The following is a 26401-nucleotide window of genomic DNA, read 5'->3' on the forward strand; positions in this document are numbered from 1 at the left end:
AGTAATGCAACATCGGGCATTAGAGCAACACCATTAGAGGCGAGTAAAGGAACACCAAAATCGAACCGAAATCTCATCGATGCGGTTCATTCGTTCGCCTCGCGGCAGATTATCGTTTCCATTCCGTTGGATTTGCTGGGGAACGACCGCACCGAATGGGGATGGGAGGGAAGGCAGCAGAAGTTTCCCCCTCCCCATCCCACCCATTTCCCTTTCCGCATTCCCACAAAAATCGATTGTCTTGGTGGTGTTTGATCTGTATCTTTTTTTATCTCGTTCCACCGATATTTACATACCGCCCGTTCCTTAGACCGGATCGTGTGGATGGTACACGGTTTCCAATTCCAATTTTCTTTACATACACACACCCACACATACATACACCCACCTGTCAGCATATTTTCCCGCGATGCTCCAGTTTTCTTTCCGTTCCCTCCGATCTGTTTGCCTTCCACCTGGATTTAATTTCACACGAGCCATGGTTCGGTGTGGAAAATATATGCTCACATTGCTTCGTACTGGATTTCCATTTTGACTCGATTTATAGGAAACTCGTTTTGTGAACTCCACGCCCCGGGAGTCACCACCGTTTCGGGAAATAATAATCGTAATCTTATTTGTAATTTGTCTACCGTCTCGAGTTCGTTCGCGTTCGGATGGAGAGCAGATGGCGCAAAGGCAGGCTGACAAAAAAAGTAGGGAAGGCAGGGCATGGGAAGAAAATTCAAAAGAATACCGAGAGGGTGGCAAAATTGAACCGAACGCGCAAAGCATCTTCGCCCGAAGTATTTCCTTTGTGCAAAGCAAAAAGGGTCCGTCTTTTCGTGGCCCATTTTCACGGCTTTTCGCATTGGCTCTGCTGGTGTCTTCCTGCTTCTGCCGGCCTAACGAGGGGTAGCTAGTCGCGAGGGCGAGAGAATCGACGCATCTCGAGCAACATATTTCCGTTCATTACCATTTCGGGGGCCAATGTTTGCCGCTTGCCAACGATTGCTCCCACTCGCTCGTCCCCGTCGACGCTAGCGAGCGAATGGTAAACAAACCCGGATGCTTCAGCATCGAACGTAAAAAGTCCCCCGGTTTGCCGTGGGGAGCAGCAAGTGGCAGGGAAAGGGGCGGGAATATCAACGGCACAAAAAGAAATCGAAGGGATCCCTTTTCAAGGCTATGAGCTGCGAAATGGATTTCCAATCGTTGCGGATTATCTGTGAAGGGGCGAAAAAAATACCGCCACGACGTCGAACAACGAGCGCGACATTTCACAGTTGAACGAAATTCGATCACTCAATTCACTCCAATTCGCGTGATTGAAATCAGTTTTGTTGGGGGAAAATTCGGTTGACGCCGACTTATGGTTCTTTTTTTATGATCCCTTCTCACCGTCGCTCAGATTTTTCACTCCAACTCTCGTAAATTTATCTATTTTTCTCCAAGTGATATCGGATGAAATAATCGATTGTTAGTGGTGGTAATTTCCATTACCGAAACTGCTCGAATCGAATTATTACCCGCCGACAAAACTGTCAAAACACGTTAGGCTCAACTAACTGACTAAACCGACACGAGATGTTTAGGTTTCACCGATACTGATCGAACGAAACAAAAACTCCTTAAGTACACACAATGAGTATCACTCACAGTGTCACCGTACCCGATGTGCTCCACATAAAGCACATTTGTCATGTGCTCCCATCAACTCCCGCCCCAACCACGAGTTCGCTTTCGGCAGGAATAATGACATAAATTAGATTCGCTTCCGTGACATGATTTCAGAATTATCGTCATTTATTCGACATTTCGAATGCAAATCACTTTCGTCAATTGTCTCTTGCCTCGCGTCCCGCGTCGCGGTGCCAGTTTCCACCATGAAACCACCCCCGAAAGTATACGTTGGATTGGGGATTGTCAAATCGAACGTTTTTTTTGTAGGTATGTTCCCCATCGTGAACATACGTCCGCTGTCATCATGACCGTCACCGGGGCGAATGTGTTTGTTGGTGTCACAACGTGTAGCAAATATCAAAATTTAAATCAACCAATGTGTTCGATTGGTGCCAGTCGTAATTATTCAATGGGACGTACTGTTGGAGATGGTTAGTATCATGAGTGATGAGGATTTGCGATCCATTTCCATCATTGAATAGCGTGGTTGATCGATCGATTTCTGTTTTATTAGACTATGTTGAATCATGTTTACTAAACCAGGACACCTTAAGTTTAGATTTTTTTATTGAAAGCAATTCAGATTGTCTAGTTTGGTTTTGAGTAAATAAAAGATGACAAGGTTGCAGTTCCTGGTAAATTACTCATGGGCAAAACCGACATTTAATTCAATGAAACAGAACAAATAACGTTACTCGTAATGGGTATCAAATAAATAATTTTAGAAAAGATTTAAAAATGAAAAAATTTAACCTTTATTAAAACGATTGAACATTTCTGATTTGAAATTATCGAATATTATTCTGAAAATATAGTAATATGATTGAATATATACGTCAACAGGTATGTCAAGGTTAAGGCTATGATTTGCGAGGATATGCAGAACACACGACAATATTTAAAAATGTCCAGTAAAAGTGTGTCCATGTTAAAAAAATCATAAATATAACGATAAACGTTCATCTAAAACATAGCAATAGATATTTTTAAGCTATTCTAAGCCATAACTTCTACCGATAATCCGAAAATGACACTTATCATTTCAGACACTATCATAATTACTTTAGAAACTAGATGAGCATCAATGTACAAACAATATTGATTCATGTGAACAGAATTTATTTCTGTGGAAAACAACAAAGGTATCGTAATTTAGATGTTTTCTAAAATAAACAACTCCTGTGGTATTATCGATTAGAGTTTTGGCCTCTAGTAAAACAGCGGAAGGAGCCTAGAGGTACATTCAATATGATAGTAAAAGATGCTATCACAGTAAGGCAGTGAATCAGGCTGAGTGTACCTATGAGTTTCGTTTGTTCTCTGTTTTAATTTAAAATGGATTCAAGTGCCCACAATATAAATTAAACCAACAAATATGTTTTCCTTTATAGCAAAAAGGTCTGAAGTCCGCTTGTATTGTCTCGTACTGCTTCAAGAAAAAGGCAAATTCTGCCTACCGGAGCATAATCCCCCATGTCAAATTTGACCTCCTGTTCCGTTGGGCAACTTTCGAACGACGGGCCGCCGTGATCATTCAAATTTACTCATCCATATTACGGCGGGCTCATTGAAAGTTGCTGTAATCCGCGCCATAAATAAACCACGCATCAGCATACCATTTCGGTTTGATATTCGTTCCGAGGGTTTATGATAGGGGCCAGAGGTTGTCGAGCAAATTGTTTTATGCCGTCATGCCAGCTTGGTTCAACTTCCGCCCGTTCGGCTGCCGGGCGAACACAGAACGATGGTATTGTACCGTATGTATGGCTGAATATATTCTGGCGGATTTTTCTCTCTCATCCCCCTCCCTCCTACCACTCCAGCTCGTCTTCTTAACTCCTCGCCAGAGTCAAGGATCTGGCCAGTCATCTGTCGTGGGTAGCAGGCGTCATAAAAATCACTGTAATTTGTGTAATATCCTTTGATTGTGCAAGCATGATTTTTCCCATCGTAAACCAGCAAACTTACCGGCGGGAAACGGATTGCTTCCCGGACTTTTTCCTACCCCGTAGTGCGGTCTGACGTCGGGCAGGGGATGAAAAATTCCCCCCGACGGCTGGGGAAATAAAAAAAAAAGTCATATGAAGTAACTGGACGGAAATCCTTTTTTTATCGTCCCGATGACGTCAGCATAACTAAACATATGATTCAACGAAATCTATCCATCTATGAAACCCATCTATCCAACCATCCAAATGTGCGTCGGTATTTGTTTCAGTCAGCTTGGGCCAACCTGGTCCGGGCACAAATTGGAAAATAGGTTTCCCATCTCGCTCCACCCATTACCAGCCCGACACATACGGCTCACCGCTTTTCCGACGGGTTCGGGTACACTTTGGGGGATAAATTTGTTATTTCTATCGTTCGCTTTCCCATTTCTGTTTTATCGTCGCTTAGTTCCACATTTCCATTTCAAATGAAACGGGGAGCCATTTGTTTTTTTTTTTCTGCCCGTTCACACCACGAAAGCATATTTTACGCCAGACTTGTTGTGAGGGGTGCTTTGATATGCTTTTTTTTGCTTATTTGCCCCTTCCTATCCCCACGGGTCCCCACCGTCGTAGCTCCGGGAAGGGGGCCAACAGAGCCGATTTGAAAAACCGAAAAAAAACCCGGACATACGCCGGCATCATTTGGGGGCAGCTGCTGATGAAAAATTTCGTCCAAAATACCCCCATTGCATTGGCCAATGATTGAAATGATACATGAAGCCATCAAAATGACCGGCCGAAGCAAGGCAACGTGTGGAAATGGCCATTGAAGCCGTCCCGGCTTTTACCGATTTCATCCGGGCATGGGAATGACGATTGGAAAATTAAACCAACACAGATACAGTGAGCCCAAAAAGTATTCGTCTAGACGAATATTTGTTGGAAAGACCCGATTTAAAAGCCTAGTAGGCGCACAAAAAAAAATCCGACGGTCAGATCGAGTGTGGTCAAGGCCTAGGCACTATCACTGTTTGATAAAAATGAAAAAATTCATAAACTTAACAGTAAAATAAATTAAAAACTAAAAAATTAATATTTTGCTAGCGCAAAAAGTATTCGTCTAGTTGGAAATTGACCGCCTTCCTGTGGGCTTCTCTGAATCTAATTGATGGCGCATCACGCAAGTGACATGATATTTCAATTTGAGTGAAATCTAGCATACCAGGGTCTGGAATTAACGTGTTAAGCGCTCTCTTAGTCCTGTGGAACTGACACAGGCTTTTTTGTAGGGAAACCAGGTTATTATGGCCGACAGTACATCGCGTTTCTTAAAATAATGTGGTCAGTTCGCGTTATTGAAACCTTTTGTCGGGAAATGAGTAAAAATATTTACAAAAAGCTTTGTTTTACCACTTATTTGCATTGTTCTATATCGCCAAGGAATGTTTGAACATGCAAGCACAGCTTACTACTCACCGTCAATGGTCTATGACGAATTAACGACTTAACGGAATCCAGTGCAAATGGACGTAGCGCTTAATGTGTTAATTCGGAATGTCCAGTTAGTTCACATCATAGGTCAAAAGGCATCAGAGATAACCTTTGAAGAGAAAAACTAATCGTACGATTGCATAATGTATGCAAGTCTACCAACGAGATAGCAAAACTTGTGGATAGTTCTTGTTTTAAAGCTCAATTGGTAATTTATCGATTCTCCGACTCAAAAACATTCAAAAATAAGCAACGAAAAGGTCGGCCACGAGCTTTAACCACATAAAAAATGCAATACTGAGATGCAAACATAGAAGCTTGTTTCAACGGTGAAATGTGGTGAAAGTTCCGACATGGTTTGGAGGTGCATGAGTGCAGGAGGATTGGGGCAGTTGCAATTCATTGATGGGGTAATGGACACAAAACCTACGTTCAAATTTTGAAAGACAGTTGTATAAAAAGCGCCAAGAAGTTAGGATTTCAAGGAAGATTCCTATTCCAACAAGATAACGAGCCTTAGCACACAGCCGTAAATACCAAGTTGGGGCTTCGTTATAATGTCCCAAAACAACTCCATTTGCTTCCCACAGAGTCCAGATATGAACCCGATAGAACATCTATGGAAGATTTTAGATGATTCCCTTCGAAAACAGACAATCTTTAACAAGGATGAGTTGAAAGGCGCCTTACAAGCAGAATGGGACCGAATACCGCCTACCGTCTTGACAAATTTGGTCAATTCCATGCCACGTAGACCAAAAAGTGTCATTGAAGCAAAGCGATACCCTAAAAAAATATTAAATCTTAACACAGTAAGCTGGTTGCCTCGAAAATAGGACAACAATCCGAAGTAGACGAATACTTTTTGCGTTCATCATAAATGCTTTTTTTGTAATATTGCGCCATGGCCACTAGTGTTGTTAAGTTGTACTAGCAAATTTGATTGATATATACGAATTGGCCAATCCTCTACCGACCATGGCCATTCAAACGCATTTTTTGAGCCTACATAGCTCCAAATTATGGGGTTTTCAAGAAATGTTCGTCTAGACGAATACTTTTTGGGCTCACTGTACCTAAAGTGGCAACGGGAGACGTCAAATCGGACGCGGATGAAAATGGCCAATGAGGCGCACTGCTTGAGGTGCGGATGGGTATTAAAATGAAAAGCGAGAAAAATGGTGACACCAATCGGCCGGAGGATGATCGCTTGGGCGCGGGAGAAAACCTGTGCCGATTCATAGAAAATGGATGCAATCCTAATGGTCAAACAAAGGGAGGATATTGATCGTTTTACCGTTTGATTGGCACCCACTACTAAAATTAAAGAGGGAAGAAACGTTCCTGTTGTTAGAAGCAGAGTGTAGGGAGATTTGTTTATACTTTTGTTGGTATGCAGTGATGATTGGAAACTCAGTATGGTTTACAGTTCGGTTAATCAATAAAATCCATTCCCTACTAAATTGTTCATCCTTGCAGAGTAATTGTTTCAAGAGTGGAAATGTTTAACTTGTTTGTTGGGCTGTAGAAATTAGATTCCATTTTATTACGTTTGGTGTGAAATGAAATAAAGTACTTTTTATAAGGAGCGTGGCTTATGAAAATCTTTCAATTTTATTCAAATACCAAGCAAGTAAGATTTCGAGAAATCAACTATGAATATTATCCTACGCTAAGGATGATCGTTAAAACTTAAAAGAAATGTGATAAAACATGATTAAAGCGACTGATGGTGTATTACCCCGTCCGAAGATCGTTAATCATCAGGCCGAAGTTTGTAAGTCCGGTGACCTTTTGCTCTCTGCCAAGCCTTATCGTTTATTTTGACTAGTTTACAGCTACTGGTTTTCTCCCTCACCCACGGTGGCCATTTGTCGGAATGTTTTATGGTTGGAAAAGTTTGCGGGCCGTTCCTCACCCTCTCTTAGTGCTTACTTCAGCGAGTTCCCGGCATGTTGGCTGGTTATAGTCTAAAGCTAGGATGTATTTGAAATGATGAAACGGGACAAAGTGAAAATAAAAGTAATTTCAAATGTGAGGATGGTATGTAATTTTTTCTTTTGTTTAAGCAGATAGTGTTAAACACTTTTTCCGCAATGTCTTATCTATTTTAAAAAGCTTCCGTTGTTGACTTCAACTTGACAAGGGTTTTGGTACTCAATGATGGCGTTCTGCTAGGAAAGGTAAAAAAGAACTACTCTGAAAGTAATCAGCCCTCCATATTCAACCAATTTAGACCCGGCTCGTGAAAAACTGTTAAGCGATCAACACTCTCCGTAAGCGTGCCGGTAAGCTACCACGCAATTAGCCCCCATTTAGACCCAAATAGAGGTCCATTCATAGGCTCCAAGTGACAAATAATGATCATTCGAGTCCTTTCGCATCGGTTACAGGTCAAATTAAAGGGTTAAAATGTAGACATCTTCCACCCGCCCCTACGATAAGGGAGATAAAGAATTCCAGCTTAGCACCATTCGATGGATCCCGAGCGATAAAAGTCGTCCGGGAGAAATGTCATTCGAAAAAGTTAACAAAGATCGTACACGTTCAAAATTGTAGGAATTCTGAATATCTGACCTGATCGTTCTACTAGTTTCCGACTCGGTTTGATGCAATATCGGGTACCGGTTGGCGCCGATGTGACTTAGCCGATCCGCCTTTGCACCAGACTGGCGGCCTCGAATAGCCTTTTGTAACATGTACAAATTGCATGTCCGAACGTCATAGCATTTCTAAGCTACAAAACACGAGAGGGGATTTTTTTCTGGTAGTTTGACTCTCGAACTCCCAAATGAAACATTCTTAACGAGCCCGACGAGCGGTTCAAGGCTGGACCCGATGTACCGGTTCCTAACGTTCCGGGGATGAAGGATTCCAGCCCCATGTTAATCATTCCACGAGCACAGCACTCACCGTACTCCGTACCGGAGATCGATGCTGATACGCCCCGGGACGATTTGTGGCAGTAAATATTGGACCAGGACTCCACAAAGCGGACTTCATCAGAGCGAACTCTGTTCAGGGAATCCCAGTTTTTTCACAATTCTGAATATTCATTCGAGTTCGTTCGCTGCATGAATCTTTTATCTATCACGCACCCTGTTCGCTCTGCTGAAATATCACTTCCTGCTCATTCCTGCCGAAGTCCACAGTATTCGGAAACTGCGAACTGAAAAAGACCGACTGGCCGGAAAAAAAGGACATTCGAGTGACGCTGAATCACGCTTTTTGATTGTATGTAGGAATATGGGCACACACACACTTCGGCCCAAAGTTGGCTCAATGCGGAAGCGCGAGGGAATCAACTCCGAAACGGAACAACAATAGAATGTAATATGCATAAAGAACGCACACGGTTTGGGGCATATCGCTGGACGGCCCTAGTCTTGGGATGAGCGGTGAGTTTGCACAAAACAAAAATCATGCCTGTCACGCGCGGAGTTGGAAGTGTTCATTTCCGACAGCACGGACCCACGGATGTGCGGATATCGGCCAACAGTTGACAAAAATATTGACATAAATCCTGGACACGCAGCGTACGCCTCGAGTGGCAGCCCTTCTTCCCCGACAAGGACTACGGCAGTCCGGTGCAATAAACCATAGATATTTTTTTCAACCTATCTTCTGCCCCTGTCCCACACGCCCACTAACACGTTTTTCCTTCGCTTCTCTTTTGCAGTTCCTGTCGTTTCCATGGAGGCGCTCGTCGGGGAGACAATCTTTCTGCCGTGCAATATCAGCACACACGAGCCGGGTGACAATGTCGTGCTGGTGCTGTGGTACCGGGAAGATAAAGGATCGCCCATATACAGGTAAGCCGATTAGAGCTCCCCGGGTTGGCCGGGGGGACCGGACACCGAAAGGGGATAAGGTAAAGCGACGGGGGAGTGCTAGGCAATAATCGGCACCGAATTCGGGACGGCATATCGACTTTACGCAAGTCAACGCTAGCCGAGCGGGGCCGATTTTGTCGGCAAAGGCTAATCATCGAGGATGACATAACTGGTCGACTTTACGGACGGTCCGCCGAAAAACCCTTCCGTGGATTCGTGGATTATACGCATACGCATAGGTATTTGAATTCGTCCAGGCATGGAAAAGGCCTACCTTGATGCCATTGGATCGTCCATTCCGTCCCCCGGAGCATCTGTTAGCATTATCTTAATTGGTTTGACAGCCGTGGGACTCAGTTAACCGATCATTTTATGAAAAACATGAAAATAACTTTAAAAAATTATTTTTAAACTAAACTTTAAATAAATTGACTATGATTGTATTTAATTCATCCACACGTGATGTAGTTCTATCTACTATGCCCATTTACTTTTCATGTACCTATGTATTCGTGGTCAAATATAAAGTTTTGGCTCATTTTAAACGACGGTAAACTTTTTTTCAATGCTAAAAGTCAACGTGTCCTTTTCTGAACCCCATGTAAGAACTTTTAAGCACCAACATCAAAAACGAGAACTTCATATTGAACGTTAAATGATTCTTTAACACCATTATTCCACTACATTTATTAGCTATTCTCGAAAAACAATCTGTGTTGTACAGTGGAATTATGATCAATGAAAGTTACCTTTAGATAAAAGTTGCTGTTAATTGTAAAGAGATTTTTAGAGAACAAAGCATGTAATCAACAGAACGAAACAACGTTTCGAAAGGTTTCGTATTTGCAGAGTGATTTGTTTACATTCGCTTTGGAATTAATTGTTCAATCATTGCAAATCACTCTTTTTAATTATTCACTGAAAAAATCTCTCAGTTTGTTTAACAGCCTTTAATTTTATGATTCCGTTCGCAGGAAAGCTTTTATGTTTTTAATTTGTAAATATCTCTGTCCTAAACAATCCAATGGTCTTGACAGCGGTCTGGGCGCCCTGTCTGCTTTGTTTACCCACGCAAGATTAAACACCACCCGCAGAAAAGGTCAATCGAATAAAAAAAGAAATCCGAGCAAACAATAAATAAACATATAGCTTCTCCGATCGATCGTGAAGCTTGCGCACCAAGAAGAACCAATTGCCAGTTCTAGGTCTTGGCCGGCTCTTGGCAAGTCAATCAAAATGACGCAATGAAAATGACATTCCGCGTCATCGGGTGGAGGTGTCGAAAATGTTTGCCGCTCCGACATTTCGCAACACTTCAATCAATTCTTCATCAATTATGTAGATCATGTTTCTTCCTTTCGGTCGCTCCGTTGTCTCCGGAGATGCTCTCGGGCCGAAGGCGACGCGTCGCTTGGGCGACAATTGCCACGCTAAGGAAAGCTGGTTCCGTTCCGAGGTGCGAATAAATAATTCATCTTGCTGTTTTTACGATCGCACGGGCGTACTGAGGGCATGATGGGGCGGAGTTTGTTCCACTTCCCTCCAAGCCATGGCCGTTGCGTGGACAAGCGGCTCCACGGACCTGTTTTGGGCGTGCGGCACGAGTGGCTGCGTCGAAGAGCCACGCCGTTGGGAGCGCTGTGAACGAGATTGAGGAATCGGAAAATTTGTTACCGCATAATCGGTATGCGGATTGAGTACGGAGGCCAAGCTTTTTTCCAGGACTCATGACGTAGGGATGGGATACTCTTTGCTTGCATATTTAATTCGCTGTCTCCAAAATCACCAAATTTAAGGGTGGTCCACAAACTGTGTCTCTTGAACAGAAAAAGCCTTCAATATTTCATCCAAATGGAATGTTTTGCGGTACACAAACTGCCTCATTTTTCACTCATTTTTGTTGTACACATGTTTGTTTAAAAACACATTTTTTCGTGAGTTTATCTTTGCGTTAAATGATTTTAGCTTACTTATAATTTGTGGTCTGTAAAAGCAAATGCCAGTTTTATGTAAATCTTTAAAAAAATGCCACTTTTTCATCGTTAAACTCTTTCATCTCTTCCACAGTGCGGACACGCGGGGGCGCGACGATGCAACGTCGGCAAAGCGCTGGTCCGACGACGCCATGTTCGGTGACCGGGCCTACTTCAAGTTCGACAAGCAGCCGGGCGAGCTGGCGGTGCAGAACGTCCGCGAAACCGACAGCGGCATGTATCGGTGTCGGGTGGACTTCATAGTAGCGCAAACTAGGAATAGTGTCGTAAATCTAACAATAATTGGTGAGTGATGGGAGGGGCCACTGCAGTTAACGAGATATTTTCCAGCAGCCCACAGAAAACGGCAACTACGCACGACCCAAACCAATAGCCGATGGATTTGAACCAATCCCTGTTTGAAGCCTCCTCGTAAGCCCTTCATCCACACGTTTTGGGGCCGATGGTCGGAGTTAATGGGCTGGAATGCAGCTGAGTGGTGAATGGTCTCTGTGGGCATACAGGATGAGGTCCGCTTCCCGATAAGAGCCTGAAAATGTACGATTTACAGCCATAAACCACCAGCCGTTTTTCAGAACGATTTGCTTTCGGATGTCGGTTCTCTATCCTCGAGGGAGATGAGAATTTGTTACGGGATCTCAACGGATATTTGTGCATCATTTATTCAACGTATCGTGCATGTTTGATGCACTCAATTTTTTTGCTTCCATCCTCTGCCTCTTTTTTGAACACAGACGAGATGGACACTCTTAGCTGAAGGCCAACGCTTGCATTTGGCTTCCTTGTAAAATCCTAGGTAGGATTGCATACGTCGGATTGCTTTACATTGGTTCTGTTTGACTGGGGTTATCAAACCTCACCAGCCCAATCAAATCAATTCATAAGTAATGTGTTCATCCGTCGCATAAGAAGTTCGAAAAGGCATATTCAATTTGTTTTAAATATGAAAGTTTAAACAGAAACAAATGGGAAGTGGTGATCAATTCACTGAAATATTAATACAGATGAATATAGTTCTTTTATTGTTTTAGTTAACAAATGAAAAATAATTGCATTCTATGATTTGAAATACTCGACGTTGCTACATACACAAAGAATGAATCGGTAGAAACCAGAAAAAAATTTCCAACATCGACATGTATTGCCCTCGGCGAAGCTTGTACATGAAATTGAAAAATACCTATCCACTTAGGCGTCGTTCTTCAGCCAATCTTTGTAAATATGCTGGTTTTGCTATACCACCCGAGCCGAACCGATGTTTCCATCTCTCAGGCACGAAGGCTGAAAAAGGGTTCTTTCTTGTTACTTCAATTTTCTCCAGTTTTCCCAGCTGCGCACCTGAAGATGCAAATGCCAGGAACATTTTTCACATTTCGAGTGCGGTTGATAGGGGTTCAAACGGTAGCCATGTGTTCGAGGAAGGGCTACGAACGCCCTCTGGTTGTAATCAGCGATGGAACGTAGCTCCTTGCACGAAACCCGCCCGGTACATGGTGCAGGTGGTTGTTGATCTGCAAAGGAAAATTCAATGGAAATTTGATTAATAAACAAATGTTATTTCTTAACTATAGCTTGTAACCCTTCTAACAAGAGGCTTGAAGAGTTTTTAGGAGCAGAAAAAGCATCATATTGAATAGGAAGGAAGGATTAAGAAACTTTCAACTCAGCCATTAATTAAAAGCTGAACGACCTATTCGCATCATATTTGCGTACGGAGCGAATTCGTTGAGGCATTTTCAATTTGTCAAAGCGCCTGTAGTTCAATGTGTAACTTTGTAAGCCTCACTTGAGTAAGTGGAAATGCCATCCTTAATATGAAACATACAATCCTTTCAGGTCTTAATTTGCTTCGATAAATTGGTATCTAAAATCACATTTTCTTTTGATTGTGTTCTCTAAAACAATCCATAAATATTAAACTTCAAACGGTTCTTATGAAAGACTTAATAGTTCATAGAAAGTAATTATGCACTAATTTGTAGAATGGTGCTCGCCATGGGATTTATTATTATATTTAACATTAGTTGATCTCTTGTAAACAGCTCTCTTCCTTTACTTTTCCAACTCTGCTTAAATTGACCAAAAGCAATCAAACCTCAACCAGAACAGTCAGGCGGTGCTTAAAGCGCTCTGATTAAAGCTCCGTTGTTTCCCGCCGTTATCATCCATCGTGTTCGGCCTGTCGGCGATAAATCACTTTCCACCTCAAATATTCCCTGGACAGATCGACTTCCGTCTTACGCCTTCCCGTTTCTCGGCTTCGGTGTTGCCTTCCCTACTGTTACCGTGCAAAAACCCCAGACAAGCGGAAGACGCTTTATCATCGGACGCCGGGAACGTTAGGTATTGGTTAAATATAAATCAGAATCAATAGCGTTTACTTGTACTTTGCGGTATTAAAACTGGGGCCGGTTCGCATTTACGTCTCACCGGGGACCAATTTTTGTTGGCCCCACGCGCAAGCTGCCTGATTCATTGCCACAGGCCGGGGCGAATGTTCTTCGGCACATTTCCAATGAAGATGTTAAAGACCAACATCTTACGGTTGCCATGTCAAAGCCGCATCATGGGGTGGCTTGTTTTTCAGTATTTTTTTTCCATCGGAAACGAGCGAGCTTTGAAGGCGCCAGGAGCTCCAACATTCCCGCAGTGGCGTCGGCCGTAACGTGTTCATGCTGGAAGTTGATGACATATCTTTATGAGCATCAGAGCACCGGACTGGTTGTTGTTCTGCCTCGATGGTCGTTCGATTGTGGCCGACCCCTCGTCAAACTGAAGAAGGAATTGATAGAGCAATCATAATCGGTGGCTCGTGCGGCGGTGCGGCACGACATGTCAGCTCGCAGAACTTGCCAAATTGACATCTTGACGAGCGAACGCCACTCGATGCGGTGCTCCAGATGGAGAGGCATCGTTCCCGGGGCTGCTTGCGTGCGTTGGTCCCGATGGAAGCACACGCCAAAACGAGCTGTTTGGTCTATATGGAGGCTTGTTTTTGCCTACCGCTTTGGATGGGCGCTGCTACGAAAAGCCTAACGAAGCGCTTCCCTTCGGATGTTCCCGAATGGCGTTGCCTGGGGTGAGAAAACTCGATACAGTTCGGGGAAGTGCGCTATCGCACACTGGCGAGGAAAGATTCGTGCATTACAACACTGCTTTCTGTCCAATGGCAGTAGATTTCGAGTTACGGTTAGCTGCTATCGAAATTGGCAATGGATCGTTATGCCCATCGGATACTCTAGGAGCGTTAAGTACTGATCATTTGTAATGATGCATCCTCTGCGACATACTCTCCTTCATGAAACAGTGATACATTCAATGATTCAACACATTTATACCGCATATTTCAGCAAAATTAGCACGTGTAGATGAAACCACTTATGTACATTGTTAAATGAATCGCAATACTTTAAACATTATTTTTGTAATGCAAATATAAAATATAACTGTTTTACTTCTACACATCGAACCAAAGTAGTTATTGAATCATTCCTACATTCCAATAAACAACTTCATGGCATTACGATTCGCTGCAATTGCATCACGAATAAGCCTTTGAGAAGCGTTGAGCAATGCAATTGGGCTGAAATAATGTTCCTACCGCGATGTAATTAAACACACATTAAACAAACATATTATGTACAATTTATTGTGGCATCATAGACCTGGTTTATTTACAATCCCAGCTGAAAAAACTCGATAGTATGATTGATTTGTTTTTAAATTAACCATATGAAAGCAAATAAATAAGGTGGGAATGTTTAAATAAGCATAAGGTGGGAATGGGGGTCCGCGACAGCCGAGCGGTGGCGCCGGTTAGAAAATCGGCCCATGAGCGCCGGGGCTCACTACCTCGACGGCGTGGGTTCGAATCCCAACCGCGACCGGACCCTCCCCTGTACGAGAGGACTGACTATCCACGTACAACAGGGAAACAAGTCTCGTAAGCCCTTAACTGGCAGGCATGACCAAGAGGTCGTTACGCCAAGAAGAAGAATGTTTAAAGTTGGAGTTATGATCAATATAATTTTGGTAGCACATTGTATGAAATCAAAAATAGATAATGTTACCAACAACTACCAAATATCCAGGGAACTTTCTGTGTAGGAGTTTAATTTTCGGAGAACTCTGCATCGTAGTCATTTAATCAGCTTTATGGTGGATAATTTTTCTTTAGTGTTTTTAGTTAGCACTTCTTCTTACAATCTCAATCACAAACTACCATGTCCACCATCAAATATATGATTGAATTTTAAGAAGACAGCTATGATTTAATGATATGCTTATTTGCTTTCGATACTAAGTTCAAGTTTTGCATTTAAATTCTAAAAGGTTTAATTATTAGCTTAATATATTAAAATATTATGTTCAATTATTTCTATCGGTCTGTTCCAACTACGTTAGAACTGTTCCCATTGCAGTATCATCATGCTGAAGTACAAATCTCAACGGAGGACTGATAAAATTTCAGTAATTGATTTCTCTATGCACCCCTTTCCACTCGTTCACTTACCGAGCTCGCGTACCTCCAGCCTGTCAGCCCCAGTCTGTACAATTCAATTTCATTCGCGCAATCTTGACATTGTAACAAAATCAGCATCACTCACCAGGGACCGATTATCGACAGCAAGTACACTTTGAAGCAGTCCACGGTTGCAAGCACCCGCCCACAGATGCCGAGAAATCCTTCCGAGTCATTCGCCAACGACTTCCAACGCTGCATCGCTTGACGAGCTTAAAGCAGCTCGGAATCGATTCTTGAACGTCAGCTCCACGGGACTAGACATAAAACGTCATATTTATCTTGGGAAGAATTCAGTGACATTTGCTCGCCTCCGAAGGGGGTGAAGAACACCCCACCACACCAACCAGCGAAACACGAAACAAGCGGGGTCGGACTCGGGGACTCCCTGCCGATATATAGGAAATGGGGATTGAAAAAAACGAAATAAACCGTTTAGCAAACATACCGATCCAACGCTCACACCCTCCTTCTCCTCGCATCAATATGGCGGGAGGAAAAGTCCTTTTCAGGAGTGGTTTTCAGTTCCCCGGGTGTGTTCGCTGCGCCAAAAGCCAAAGATGAGTGCCAAAGCCGACGTTATACCGTGGGCGGGCTCGCCCAGCGAAGGGTGGTCTTAGATAACCTTTTAAAGTGGAAATTTATAACGTAATAATGTGAGTTTTGTTATTTTCCTCTCTTTGGCATCATCTTTTCGATTGGCGCTCGGTTTACACCAGCCGCACTCTGGACGGTGAGGTTGACTTTGGCCTGAAATCAACAACCTGAAGCAACTTCTTTTTTTACTATCTTCTCAACCAAAGGGGTTTCCGCTTGCCACGCTCATATCCAGTTTGTGCCAAGCGCTGGGAGGTTCTTCGTTTTAAGTACTCCATACAAGGTCGTTAAGTGTTCTTCCCTTGAGACCTTACGTTTCACCGAACGTCATAAAGTAGCGAATTGTATTTGCTCGTTTTATTCGACAATCGGTGCGACGCTGGAGGCAAGTTTTCACAGGGGATCGAAAAGGATTATTTCTGGATTGACTGTCGGGTTATGACTTCACACACGGGCACACGGTACGAAAGATTGTAGCTTTAAACGTTGGGGGAAATAAATGTGGCAAAAATTGAAAACGAAAACAATATTGTTTACTTGTCCACCCATCATTGGAAAATAAATCTTATGAGTTCATGAGAATCAAATGTATACATAATTGTTATAAATTAATATGGATCTTTCAATAACCAATCAACAATGGATATCAAGAGGAACGTCTTTTGTTATAGAGAATACCCACAAAAGGAATGATTATTCCTAATGAGTTTATTTTACAACACAACAAACGTATATTTAACATGACTGGCCTCAAACAAGTGTACAGCATATCATATTACAATTTTACAGCACAAACACTCATATAAACGACTGGATACAATACGAACTGTAATTGTCCAGCCGTTTTTAGTTCTCTTAGTTGTTCGATAATGGTATTTGACGCGTGTTTTATTAAAATCAAAATCTCGATTCCATTACCGATTGAAGGTCGTTAACATAACCCTTAACATTACTGCTTGCAATAAAAAGGATAGTGTGCAGAGTGAAAAAACTAAAATTGTTCCTTCTATGCATATTTCTTGTAACACTGCAAAATGGAGATATTGAGACGAAGAAAAGTCCACTATTATAGACAGAGTTATATGTAAAAATACAAAACCAAGTTTAAATTTTTAATTGCAATTTAAAGAAAATGTAAATACAATGGAACAAAGACCATCCTGCGATTTCCCAGAAGCCACTAGAAAGTTCATCCTTTAATGTTCAGTTGAACCCAACTTTATCCAAAAACCGAACAACATTTCAGACGATTTTCCCGCCTTTCGGTGATGGTTCATTTCCAAAGGTTCAAAGCAATGCTGATTTAATCGCACTGTTTTCACCAACCAATTTCGCGCCCGACCGAGCCGCTTGCAACGATAATTGCTTTTCTACACGCTAAAAGTAACGATTTTGTCCCTCCAAAATTTCCTCCCTTAATTATGCTGATGCCTCCCGACGGGCGCGGGCGTCCCGTTTCGATTTCCGCGGCGCGCAATGCCACGCGAAAGCGCAAGAGAAAGTTTTGTCCGGCCGGCAGCGCAGGATCGCTCCGGGCGGGATAATTTCACCCCGATCGGGGAACCGGAAGGTACGATGCGTCGATGGCCGTGGGGAAGGGTTCACCGATTCGGCAGCACCATAACGAGCTCGGTGGAATTGCAGTAACAACTTCGACAACCAAGAAATTGCTTTCTGTTTTTCTTCAACCAACAGGACACCGTCGCCGTTGACACCGGCATTTTGTTTACCGACAACGACCGGCACAATGCAGCTGTTTGGGAAAGATTTCCTCGGCTCCGCCCACGCTCCGGTGAAAAACGCTCCCACCGCTCGATCGCTCGAGCGACTAATCGTCGTGACCTCAAACTTTTCCTCTAACGAAGGCAGCTACTGTCCCAGATTCGATTCCAACCGCTCGCTTCTCGCGAGTTCTCGCTTTCCTCCGCCTTTGGACCGTTTTCCGATGTTTCCAATGTCCACCCCAAACCATCGTCCGCAATCGACGTCATCTTCTTCCGGCTGGTACTTTGTTACAGAGCGAGCTGCAAATAATCATCTCATTCAACAGATCGATTTATGTTAAATTGATTATTTTCCCATTCGTTACGGGTTTTTTCCCCCCGCTCCAAACGAAGGAATGGAGCGAGGGAGGTGGTTTGGGAAATCATTTCCCTCCGGGCAATTGGACAACGAAAGGTTCTTGACGGAAACGCCCGGGGTGCGGGGGTTTTGCAACGAGTTCGATTGCGACGACGATTTGTCCTGTCCCATGTAGTTTGTTTTCCGTAGTTTTTCCCGGGCTACTCGAGGGAGAATTGTCCAAGGGATACCAAACCGAAACCCCTGCTCGTCGTCAGCGGCCGATACTAATGGAAGGAAAACATCGAACAGCACGGCGAGGATTGATTGATCCCGTCCCGTTCCTCACCCAGGCCGATTCCTTTCGTTACAAGCGGCAGCCATTAGTAACACACCAACTATCACGTCCAGGCACCCCTTTGCGTCCCGATTCGACATCGGCCGATCGTTTGCCGATCCAGTGGTGGCTGGTGGGGGCAGCATTTCGGTGGGAAATAAGGAGGGAACAAGTGCAAACATCAGGAAGAAAAATCGAAGACATTCCAACGGCATCCGACTCTTTTCTCCTTGAGCCAATCTACGAGAACATGGGGAATGGGAATGTTGAATGTACATATAACTTTGATCGGAAGAAAACGAGGCCACCGTTCTAACGCGACCAGTTGACTGGTGGTAGGCAGAGAAACAAGAGAGACCGGAGGGGAATTGGAAATGTTTTGACACGAGAAAACATCACACGGGGGCGTGTGGATCGAGCTCCGGGTCAGCGGTCAAACGCATGTTTCTTGGCACTTTGTTGGCAAATCAGATCCTTTTTTTTATTGTTTGCGATGGAGACAATGGAAGTAGCATGTTTTAAGGGTGCGGTAGGGTGTCGGTGTGGGAGGTATTCTCTTTGGAGACACTTTGAAATAGATTCTAGCTCCCAGATGGGAGATTCTGACGTGATGAATGTTATCTTCCATTGCCGTTTGACTCGGAAGAGGAAGGACGCACTGGGGACGTACTGTTTACCAGGCCGGATGTAAAATTGGTCATTTCTAGATAGCACTACATAAATTTGTGTTATTTTACGGACGGAAAAAGGACCATTTTGAAAAAAGCTTTCTAGCATTTAAAGTTATGTTGCAGGGAAAAAGTTGAAGCAGAAGAAATAATAATTTACTTCATTCGAATTTCAAAACAATCATTAGACAACGCAAAAAAAGTTTTTGGTGAAGTTTTGTTTATAATGATGTATATCTCACATAAAATTAATATTAGTTCTAGTTGAAAAATCAACTCATTTATTTGCATCATGCAAATGGACAAAATTTTATTTAAATTCTATTAGAGCAGGTTCCATCGATTTTTATTTCAGATATCTATTGAGCATTGTTTTTTTACATTTTCACTGAATTTTTACATGTTGTTTATCAAAAAGTTTCCCATAATTATACCAACCAACCAAACAACCAGAACAACTAACATTATTTAACAGTTTGTTATGAATTCATCATCAAGTTAATCAAAATAATGTAAAAACCCATCACGAGAAAGAAGTAACGATTGACTTGTTCAGTTTTCGCAGAAATGATATCCATTTGATAGAGCAGATCTTACAAAATAAAATTATCGTCTAAACATGATTCTCCTTAAAATTACATATACAAGATGTCTGCAGGAAGACTTTCGATGCTACCATTCATGAAAATGTTGAGCACATTAGTTGGGCACATATTCGTCATTGAAACATATTATCGTGCTAGGAATATTTCCAAGATTACTAAATTGTCCATAGCTAAGCATCAAATAATAACATAAAACCTTAGTTATGAAAAGAAAAACAAAAGTCCCAAAGGACATAAATAAAACGACAAAAACTGATAAAGCTCAAAATATTTTCAGAATAACTTTGTTTATGAAAAGACAATACACATTTCAAAAAAACAAAAAATTTCAATTGGCATTGAAATATTGCAGTTCACAGCGAATTTCTAACATCATGCTTAATAAATTAAGATTCAAGTACATTCGATTATGGTACACAAATGCCGCCATATAGATTGTTTTCGTTTCATATCAAGCCATCAAGAGAAGTACCAAACTTTCCCAAGGGAAACAAAAACATTGTTCGAAAATTATCATTCAAAGATACCTCAAGCGAATAAATGAATTCCTCCAGGTCTCTTATCGTCCATTTTGGTACATATTCAACTGTCTGCGGAACAAAACGAAAGTTTTCACCATGCGCCTCACGCGTGGCCGCATTCTCACTGGGAGTTTGGTTTGTTTGTCTGTTTGTTCGGCTTTCGTAATACCCGCGCTTCCGCCGAATGTGTCAACCTTCACGCAATCGGAGCCGGTTCTCGAGTGGGAAACGCAAAGCCCGGAACCGGAACCAGGCACTTGTACCAGCGAGACAGATCGGAACGGATGGTTGTTGAAAATTTCCATCGGAAAATCGGTTTTTCCTTTCGCCCGGCTCGCGTTTGGCGTGCGGTCGAACCGTCGCCACCATTGTCAATCCGGCCGGAACGCACGTGCGGCTGCGGCGGTGGCGGGTCAGCGGATCATGGCGAAAGACAAGAAGCTGTGGAAAACTTTTTCCATGTTGCATAATTTTCAATATCCTTCGCCAGGCCGGATGGCTCCCGTTGTTTCCGCTCCAACCCCGGCCCGGCCGCGTCTCGTGCCTGTGGTTATCAACTTGTTCCAAATGCTTTCTCATTCGCAACCCGCACCAACTCGTTCCCCGGGCAAGAGTCACGAGGAACGCCACAATAAATATCTCGAGTCGAGTGTCCCGATAAAATGGCACCACGGTGCCATTTCGCTACGACAGCGCCTCGCCGAATGCCTGCATCCAGATGATGGCGAACCCCCTCGGCCTCGGGAAGACGTAAAAACGCACCCCAAACTCCACGAGCCGGGCCGCGGAAAAGTGACGCCGGGCCGATGGAAATGTATAACTTTTATGGCGCATAACTTGAGCGTATTGAAAAACGCATCCATTCTAACGCCAGCCGAGCGCCGATCCGGATGCGGTCGATTTGCGGAGGGACCGAGGGTACCGCGGTATCGAAGGGAAATGAAATCGAACTTTTATGCTTTTCCGCGGGGCCATTATTCCTACATCTCACTTTTACCCGCCCGCCTTCCCTGCCAGCGTCGGCGCAGGATGAAAAGATGTTTTTGCGGATTCCTCCGCACGACGACGCATTTATGATCTTGCCGACCTCCTTTATAATGTCACTAGTCGAGTGTGAATGTTCGAATGGCAGGGCGGGAGCAGGGTGGAGAACCGATATGGAAAGTAGGACGGAAAGGTGGGGCGCGGGGTTCGCGTTCGAGCGCCTCTCGAACGGGCGTCGAGGGTGAAAGTGACAATAACGATCCCATTTTTATGATCTCCCTCCATCGATGGGAAGGAATCGATGGCGAAGCGATAGGAATGCCATGTCGTCACAATGTTATCAGCAGATGAAGAGCTTCTGCTTCATGTGCTTTGGGAGTTGGGAACTGGATTTTGATTTCGTTATTGCTGACCTGGCTCATTGAGTTTCTTCTGTATTTACTCCCTATAACGAGCAGGAGGCTCTGGATGTAATGAACATTATGTTCGTTATAACACCGGAAGTGCTAGATGGAACTGTCAATAAAAATGTTATACAAACTAAAACGAAAATCAATTTTGATATTTCCTACCAGTTGGAGGTTGGAAGGACAAACACAATTTAATGCATAAATGAGTTCCAAGATTCTTCTTTAGGTAGTGTCAAATACTATACATTTTAAAATACGGTTGATGTAAATCATGCTTGCACGGTTAGTTTGAAGACAACTTTGTAGTTCAACTAAATTAAAATTCCAAGCATGAATATAACAAATGTACTTGAGTGAATACAAATCACTTTAACTGTTTTTCCTCATCATAAGAAAAAACCGCTTTTCCAATACACCATTGGCTCACGTTGGTTTCTTTTGCTCCATTCCTGCAATTGACAGTTTTTGCGCAAGTAACGCTCTTCACTTTCCGAAACGTGTAATGACTCGCGTTAAATAAGCTAATGACTCGCGAAAGTAACTTCTACGGTAAGGACTCTTCTGCCAGGCATAGAATTGGGTGAGGGTGCGCATCCCATTGCTCTTTTCCCTCTTTCCCATCGAGTGGCGCAGCGCTGAAGGTGGCTGTAAAAATAAATGATCAAATTGTAAACGAAATTACACCTCGTTCGAACAACCTCCGCGGTGCTCCTGCTGAAGGTCGCCCTTCGCGTGTCCTGCTGGACCCTTTTCCCGCAAGGGTTCCTGTCGGCGGCGAAGGACACAAACCGAAGTCGCGCTGACGGATGTTTTGATAGGACGCTTTCCTCTCCGCCGGTGCGGGGGTCGACTCTTTGATGCCTGAAGCCGCCACCGTCAAAGTCACTGGAAACTGATGGGCGCGCGTGGAAAGGACTGACGATCAGCTTTTCCCTTTTTCTGTGCAGCCCCGCACCGTTCCAAAAGAGATGAAAGTGGATCGGTTTGGGGCCGCGCCAAATGAAATGGAACGAAATAAACATAAAAACGTTGGAGTGATGTTTTCCTGCGCTAAGGCTACCGGAACGGAGGCAGATCGGCGACTCAAAGCGCGAGAAACCGGGTACGGGGAAACCCGACGAATGGAATACTGGCAGGCCAGAAAGGTACATAAAAAGGACTGAAAAACGATACCACTACTCTCTAGCCTGAACGGATGGGGAGGAACTGGGGAAAAGTATTCAAATTCGACAGGTTCACCAGCATTACACACTTTTCCGTCGACCAACTCGACTTCCGGAATGGTTTGATTTCGAGGGCGGACGAAAGCGACCGGAAACATTGCTGACCGTAGTGAAAATCCCTCGCCTAGAAACTCCCATCACTGAAACGGTTTGGTTTGAAGGACGCCGCGGGAAACGGCCGGGACGGGAAAAGCCGTTTGATCCTTCCTTATAGTCGCCGTTTGTCATTTATCGTTCTCATTTCCTGGATTTGATAAGGCATGTGGAATGGTGTCGTAAAGTGCTATCGCGTTGAGGAAATGATGACAAAAGATGGGAAAAACATCCAGGATTCACTCGTAACGGACGAAGTATTTTAAGCATATGTTTGCTCTACGAAAAAAAGCATCGTTAGCGTAGGGAACTGCAGGCATGTGATAATGCTATCTTTAGGTAATTTGGAGCATAACTTCTAAAGGAAGACTTTCTTTAAAAGCCGAACGGTCCGGGTTTGGAGCAATTAAAGTAATTTAGGATTACTTTCTTGTATGTATTTGGTGGGAATTTAATCCGCTGAATCATTAACCCATTTTGCTAACCTAACAGTCAAAATGTTGCATTTGTTCATTGGCTACTCAGGTTTTACTTGATTAGTTTGATCAATGTTTCTGTTTCGTATCCTTGATTAAAGTCATTTCTCATGCCTGAATAAATATTCTATGTTCAACAACATTTTTAAATTTTTGGCTAGTTGTGTCATCAGACAACAGGTGTTAACCAACATGTGTTGTTGAAACTACCGCGGTATTGCTGTTAAATCACCCAAACGGGTTGGTTTTATCGAAATCAATAAAAAAAACGTCTGACGAAATCATCGAAATCAATAAAAAAAGCTTGTGTTAACAGCTTCGAAGGACAAAAAAGAACGCAAGCCAAATTTGTTGACTTTGCGCTGCTACTAAAATTGTTAAATAAACTTCTTCTCAGTTCAAAAAGTCTGCTTGAGATGGTAAAAATACAGGATTACATTTGCATTCATACCACACGGCTCAGCAACAATGGCTGAACTGCTTTCATGATGTGTTTGCCGTCTTTCAATTTAGTCTAGTTTCGAGGAATTTGATAATAAAAATGTTTGAAATGGCAATTTTGTTATTCAGGAAAATGTTGGAACAACTTTAATGGACGGGTTTAACGACTTGAACTATGTATAAGGTTTTATTTTAGAAACACAATTTGTTAGTTTTGTTTTTCTACAAAACACAATTAGAGCAATGTACCAGAATGATTTTTCTAGAAATGGGAACCGATATATGTTTGATGGTTCTGAAGCTAAGACTACCTGAAAATCGAAGAATATCGTTTGGTAATGATACATAATGACTAAGAACGATAAATAGAGGGGTCTCTTAACAGAAATAGGATACCGACAACTATTGAACTCTTGATGAAACATACCTAAATTGCAGTTTTACTACGTAAGCGTAATATTCGTATGGTTTCTGGTTTGTTACATGGCATCGTTACACCTCTCTTTTTACTGATCTTAAAAATGACGGTCTTACCTCAAGATTGTTTGATCACATATTCCAACGAACCTTCATCAAAGTGATTGTTTTTGTTCCATACAAAATAAATGAGTACTATCATAGAAAAAACAACAAAATAAACGAGTTCAATACTATCTATCATACACGATAGAAATTGCGTATGGAAGCGAAATTAAACTCTGTCTTTAAAAAACTCTGGTTGGTCGCGCGATGACTTGTAAAATCCACCGACCCAGGGAATAAATCGCAGTGGCAGTTCCGTACGTGATCTTTCACCCCTACTATCACAAAACCACCCCGGTCCAGATCCAGCGGAACTCCATCAATCTTCGGCCTGTTCTAGCGTAGGACTCACCAGCCCGTACCGATCGTAGCTAATTCGGCACATCTGGTAAAGGTTAATTTTCGGCCATTTCCACCGAACGGTGTTCGGAAATTCATGGGCCACTAAATTCGTCGATGAAGAAGACTAATAAAAAGCCGTGCCGAGTGAAGACGCAAGGTTTTTCCCCATCTTCACCGGAGTCGTTTTTTCTCCCGTTCGATACTTGCTTTCTGTGTGTGGAGTAGTGGACCCCGGGTTTGGGAACGGGCTTTTGTAGCTGCAGCTGCGTTAAATTATCGGCAGCAAATACTAAGCGCCTGCAATTGGCATTGGACGCTGGCACGATGGTTTGTCGTGGTCGCGGTCGAACGACTAGAAACCGTTCGGAAACTGGCAACCGGATCGGGCCAGTGCACTTTAACATGAAAGAAAGAAGTGCCGGTGAGTGGTGAGTTTTATTCCAGCTGCTTCTCATTGTGCCAGGTATGGTTCTTCAGGCAGAGGCAAAAGGAATTTTCGCGAATGGCAAGAATAAAACTTCCCAGCCTCTCGAATTTTTCGCACGGGAAACGATGCAAGAATGATTGGCCCACAAACTAGCTCCGGAATCGTTTTCTACCTTTGGTACGCGAGCGGTCGGAACACACGGTGACAGCGGGGCAAGTGGCACAAGGCCGTATTATTATGGTTCAGTGCGCTCAAGCTGTGGTTTTCCCTCGGCCATAACCATGGCGATCGTTTATCGGGGCGAAATGGAAAATGGAAAAGTACACGCCGATTGTTCTGGAGGATCTTACCGACACCACCACTGGAACCCTCTCGTGCGGACGGTCCTTGCGACTCAAAAAGGTGGACAACAAAGGTTGGCCCCGTCCAGAACCGGTTGGAAGAAAACAAGTCGAGTGCGGCAAGAAACATCTGGTTTCGCCTTTAATTTCTCAGCTTTCTTTGTGTACTCATCTGGGCCCGACGACTCATCGGGATCAGCTCGGTTTAGTATGCCGTCAGCTTCGGCGTTTCTTGGCACTAATCTCCCCCCTCCCCACGGCCGCCCATCGATACACCTTCCTCACGCCCAAACAATCCATCCGAAGCGCCTTGGGTGCCCTGTTTCTGCTCGCTTCCCTTGGAAGAATGGTTGATTCTCGGCTAGTGCCGTTAAGTGGAATCCTTTTCGCAAAAGGAGGATCCTCCAGTGCCCTGCAGGCACACGTTAACTGTTCAGCTTCCCTTTGAGTCGTTAATGCACACCCGAAGCTACAGGGAAGGCTCTTCGGTGGACTCACCGAGTGGAACAATCAACGTTTTCTTCCCAGGCGCGTGTGAAAAACCACAAACCGCCCACGAGCAAAACGAGGACGAAAAAATCCCTCACCGCCGCCCGGAAAGGCGAAGCGAAGAGTATCTGCCGGGTTCCTTCTGTGGAACATCGATACCAACTCGAGAGGCAACGAAAGCAGGCAGAGGAAGTTAAGTAAAACCAGAGCCCGAGACAGCTTCGCCCAGAAGCAGAAAGGTTTATTTTTGCACAAGAGATTTATTCACTTTGCTCTAATGTGTGTTTAATGCCAGCTTCTCCGATTCAGTCTCAGCTTTGGTGCGTCGCCTCGGTCTGCCGGGAACGTTCCACCCTGCAAACGCCCCCTACGAATTTTCCTCCAGTCGACATTTGATCCTGGGAGGGAACGGCCTGTGGGAAAATGTTTCG

At 43.5% G+C, this 26401-nt stretch overlaps 1 protein-coding gene across 1 annotated transcript in view; it reads left to right on the forward strand.

Moving 5' to 3' along the window:
* The window catches only part of LOC131258724 (hemicentin-1), a 94049-nt gene that overhangs the window by 48236 nt on the left and 19412 nt on the right, over positions 1 to 26401 (forward strand). Inside the window, exons 2-3 of the mRNA XM_058260100.1 lie at positions 8764 to 8896; positions 10985 to 11196. Of these exons, the coding sequence (XP_058116083.1) occupies positions 8778 to 8896; positions 10985 to 11196 (331 nt within the window). The 5' untranslated portion in view covers positions 8764 to 8777. The remainder of the gene's footprint in view (positions 1 to 8763; positions 8897 to 10984; positions 11197 to 26401) is intronic.

This window comes from Anopheles coustani, chromosome 3 (assembly GCF_943734705.1).
Source record: "Anopheles coustani chromosome 3, idAnoCousDA_361_x.2, whole genome shotgun sequence".
Classification (NCBI taxonomy): Eukaryota; Metazoa; Arthropoda; class Insecta; order Diptera; family Culicidae; genus Anopheles; species Anopheles coustani.